This window comes from Eschscholzia californica, unplaced genomic scaffold (assembly GCF_041429995.1).
Source record: "Eschscholzia californica isolate CP2 unplaced genomic scaffold, dmEscCali1.0.p SCAF_2, whole genome shotgun sequence".
Lineage (NCBI taxonomy): Eukaryota > Viridiplantae > Streptophyta > Magnoliopsida > Ranunculales > Papaveraceae > Eschscholzia > Eschscholzia californica.
This window is the reverse complement of record NW_028238309.1, coordinates 19,966,172-19,971,118: the sequence shown is the minus strand read 5'-3', so window position 1 is coordinate 19,971,118 and position 4,947 is coordinate 19,966,172. Positions and strand designations below refer to the sequence as shown.

Here is a 4,947-nt window from a genome sequence, read left to right as displayed (position 1 = left end):
TGACTGGAATCTTCTCTTCGACCAAAGCGTCGTGCTGATAACGTTTTATAAGCTAAAAGAAATATGAAAAGAAAAGATGAAAATCAAGTAATAACTCTTTAGTGAACTAACAACTCTGCTGGACCTTTAACAAAAAAAACAACTCTGCTGGAAATAGAAAGTAACTTTTGATTAATGGTTTCTCATCCCATAACAGTGAAGAGAGATTGGTATATATAGGCATCTTTGCATGGATATCAATCACCATGCATTGACACCTTTGATCCTAGCCTAAAGCTCATACTTAGTACACAAGTAAATTGAAGCTTTATCCTTTTAAATGATATTGTGTATAGACATTAGGCTAGTAAATATACATGGCACAATTTCATTGGTCAGCCATATATATAATATATCAAACTTTTTGGGCCATTAACTTATTTTGGGTTATTTTTTTGGTTCTCATTGATGATTCACAAGAGAGGGCTAACGATTGGATTGGGTGGTCACCCCGTAGCAAAACTGTGGCTATCATATAACAAGGGAGACGATTTGCATAAATTACGGCTCAAGTAAGATTTTTATATCACTTCGCCCATCGGTAGAGCCGCCACCACGACCAAACCACAATTAGGTTTTCCTTTATTTATTAGGGTTTCTTGTTCAACAATGGAGATGCAAAACTAGGGTTTAACATTCCATTATCAATAACTATCTTCAAACCCTCTAGGATATTTTATCTCCTCCCTTTCATTGATAATGGTGACAATGAACTCTTTTGATCTCCTTGGAGACGTCGACAATGACGATCCCACGCAAGTTATTGCTTTGATTCAGCAAAAGCTTGCAAACAGGAAATCTGTTGTTGATGAAACTCAGGAAGCTGCTCCTGCCAAGTTTCCTTCCAAACCTTCACAAGCCGGTAACATCCGATTCACCCATCCGATTTACTTATTCTTAGTTTGAACTTTGAAATCATCTGTTTTAACCCTAGATAGGGATATAGAGAGAGTATATAGTTGTATTCGGTTTCATCTTCTATTTAGTTACATCTGTAGATGATTCTGTAATCGTTTTAATGTACATAAACTAGTGATTTGTCACTGATTGGAGTATCAAGTTATGGCTTTTCCAGTAGTAAGTGATATTGAAATCTCAAAACATCAGTGGTATTTCATTGAAATAATGAAGAGATTGAATTTAATAAGTTATTTCAGAATGGAGGTCTTTGTGAGTGTTGAATCTAAAGTGATCCCATTCTTGTATATCATTGGAATATGTTTTCAACTGCTTTTTGTTAGTTAGCCATGGTTTACCATGTTCCTACTTCAAAGAAAATATGGGTAATAGATGTTTATAGTATTGGTACAAAAAAAACTTACAACAATTATATGGTAGATTCTACATTTTGGTAATTGTTGTTTTCAATGATTTTCAAGTTTATTAAATACAATACGTTAAATTAGTGGAAAAAATCGACATAAACTGAATCTTGTTTCTGATGTATTTTGCAATACGAGACATGGTATATAAGATTATGTAGATTTTCCACTTAATCGGGTATTTATTGCATCGACAGGGAAGGAAACCAGGAAAGAAGGTTTTTCTGGGCCACGTGGTGGGTATCGTGATGGTGCTGGACGTGGCCAGGGTGGTCGAGGAAGTGGTTTCCGTAGAAACTCTGATTCCAATGGAAATGCTAATGGTTTCTCTGGAGTTAATGGTGGTGTTTCAGAAGATAACAAGCAACACAGACAACTGGATAGGGAAGATGGTTCCTACCGTGGTTCACGTCAGCCATACCGTGGGGGTCGTGGTGGCCGCCGTGGTGGTCATGTGAATGGAGAGTCTGGTGGAGATTTTGATCGAACTTCACAAAGACAGTTCGATCGTCAGAGCAGAAATGGTCATGGCTATGACAGGATCAAACGTGATGGGGCTGGACGTGGTAATTGGGGACCATCGGACGGGCAGCATGAACAGTTAAGCCTTGCTTTCCTTTTTGTTCATATTCTTGAAAGAAAATTTCTCCTTTTCTTAGAGTATATTCTATCTTTGCTTGAGCCTTGAATTACATCTAAATGTGGTGATTGGTTCACAATGAGATGTTACTATTGTTTCTAGAAACATCATGGAACAGAAAATTTCTGTAAAAATGTTTTCAGTTCGGATTGTTTTCTGTGCTGTGCATTCCGATTTTTAGATGGAATAAAGTTTCTGACATATGTTGAGGTTACTTTATTTTTGAGCAAAGAGAAAACAGGGGACATCTATGGTGTCGTATAGGGATTTTGTTTTATACATGGAGGCTTTGTTTGTAACAATGTAATGATGTTGTCTAGTTTTTCGGGTGTCGAATTCTGATATCCTTTGTGAATGTTAGTATGTTACTTCAATTTGAAAGTTCTGCTGAATTAGGAAATCTGAGGAGATTAAGGAAACCGAAGGCAAGGAATTGATTCCCGAGAAGGTGGAGCTTGGCGATGCACCAACAATTGAAGCAAACAAGGAAGTTAAGGAGGGAGAGACAAATGAGGTAGAGAAGGAACCCGAGGACAAGGTACCCTTTTCATGCTTGTCTGTGTGAACATTTTGTGCGTGGATTTATTATTTTGTGGACTCACGAGAGTGACAATCCCGTAAAATGGTAGAAGTTATTTCTGTAAATAAAGCTCTACAACTTTGTGATTCTTTTGCTTCAATTTGTATGTTTTCTAGGAGATGACATTGGAAGAGTACGAGAAAGTACTGGAGGAGAAGCGAAAAGCCTTAGTTGCAATGAAGTCAGAGGAGAGGAAAGTTGATCTTGATAAGGAGTTGGAATCAATGCAGCAGCTTTCAGTAAAGAAAGAAAACAATGAAATCTTCATTAAGTTGGTAAGATTTGTTTATCAGTTAAACTTGTAATTTATATCATTCGTTAAGTCCTACTCGTACCTTGAAGATTACTATCTGGCTTCTGATTCAAATCGTGGGTTTTATTAGGGTTCTGACAAGGATTCTGGAAAACGGAAAGAAGATGTTGATCGCGATGAAAGAGTTAAAAAGGTATATGAACACATTAACTACTGCTCTTTCTGTTGTTACGATCAAACGACTTACTTTATCCCCTTTCCTCGGTGTTGGCGGACCTCATAATCCCTATCCCCTCTATTTATGCTAATCTTGGCTAAATTCCTTGTTTCCCTTTCTTACGTGAACAAGTTTTGCTGATGAAAACTTGTTTCCTTTTTGGTAGTCTGTAAGCATCAACGAGTTCTTGAAACCAGCTGAGGGTGAAAGGCACTACAGACCAGGAGGTCGACGTGGCAGAGGGCGTGGTGATCGTGAACAACCAAGAAGTTTCCGAGGTAGTTATAATACTACAAGCTCAGCTGCTGCTCCATCTATTCAAGATCCTGCTCAATTTCCCAATTTGGGTGGAAAGAAGTAAGAAAAGAGACTAGAAAAACTTCGCTTTTGGTTACATCAAACTCTACATTTCGTTTGTTAACCTAGGAAAATTTTGAAAGGTTAAGATCCTCCTTCACTGAAATAATTATTGAGTTTATCATCGTAGTTTGCTAAGTTTAAAACAAGTAGTTTTAGTTTTAGATCATGTATTCTTTTCGGGATTTGATTTTTATTTCAAATGATCTAGATTTAAATGAATTGGGTTTCCATTATTACTTTTTTCTATTAATGTACTCGACCATAGTTTTTAAAAGAATTTTCTATTTGGAGTTAAATACATCCTGAAACAATGAAAGTTCCAAATTAGAGAAGATGAGTTTGCTTTTGTAACTCTCTTATCAGGTTTTAAAAGTTTGTAATGGGAGAAGTGATGGACAACTTTTGCTTGTCATGGCACTCTAAAAGGAAAAACCCTTAAAAGATGGAAGTTTTATGCTTGTGCTTATTACTTATACTTTCACTGAAAGTGCAAGTATAAACACTAGGATTTGTCTTCTACAGTTTGTTGCTTTTATGTTATCTATTAAATTGTTTTGGCAACAATATTGGATAAAATATTATTTCTATTCAGGATGCAAAGAAGAAGGAATTTTGATAAAAATTAAATCTACCTAATTATATTTTGCCAAGTACATTGTGCACTGATTATTCTTTGTTTGAGGTTTGAGGTCACCGCTAGATTTTCCCCTTCAAAATACGTTAATTTACCCGCTATATCATAGGCTCATATAGAAAGCGATAACCAAGCACTGATCAAATTCATCAACGGTCATAATATTGGTCTACACTGGCAATCTTTAAAGATGATACAACAAATTCAATCCCTTATAAACAAGTTCGAAGGAATCATGTTCACCTATGTTTCTAGGGATTGCAATGCTCCAGCTGATGCGATTGCAAAATGGGGGAGAAGAAATGAAGAAAGGAAAGAATGGAATTCTGTACCTTCTTTTGTGTCGGCTTTACTTTAGTTGTTTTGTGTGTTTGTAGTACTCTTGTTTGTGTCGGCTTTTCTTTAGCCGTTTGTGTGGTTGTAGTACTTTCGTTCGTTTTTAATGCAATGTTCTCTCATCAAAAAAAAATCATAGGCGGGTCCTTAAGCATCAGCTTCATCTGGTACAAAGGTGCATCTAGTTTTCTCTACCGTACTATCTACTGTATTGGATCTATACACCACTCTGAGCAACACAATTCAAAATCAAGGTTGCAGTGATCACATAGCTTATCCATTCTTTCAAGTATCGAATGGGCTCAACAACCCTGATCACATAGCATATCCATTCTTTCAAGTACCGAATGGGTTCAAATTGATATACCTGAACAGGGAGACTCCCAAGGTTGAAATAATTTGGCCAAAGGAGGCTAATATAGGAAGCACCATAACCATCTCTATCTATGAATCCTAATCCGGCAGGAACGGACGACACAATCCAAGCATAAAAATTTATCTTTAAGTATCCAACAAGAAGTGATCCCCAAGTGATAACAGAGTTGGAAGCTTGAGTGCTAATCTGG

General features: G+C 36.7%; 1 protein-coding gene across 1 annotated transcript; it reads left to right on the top strand.

Moving 5' to 3' along the window:
* Nucleotides 1–451: 451 nt before the first annotated feature.
* Nucleotides 452–3,644, top strand: LOC147556762 (RGG repeats nuclear RNA binding protein A-like). Its single transcript, XM_086657715.1, has 6 exons — nucleotides 452–901; nucleotides 1,559–1,961; nucleotides 2,398–2,539; nucleotides 2,698–2,856; nucleotides 2,965–3,027; nucleotides 3,218–3,644. The coding sequence occupies exons 1-6, from the start codon at nucleotides 739–741 to the stop codon at nucleotides 3,410–3,412; spliced, it is 1,125 nt and encodes a 374-aa protein (XP_086513841.1). The 5' UTR covers nucleotides 452–738; the 3' UTR covers nucleotides 3,413–3,644.
* The last annotated feature ends 1,303 nt before the right edge of the window (nucleotides 3,645–4,947 follow it).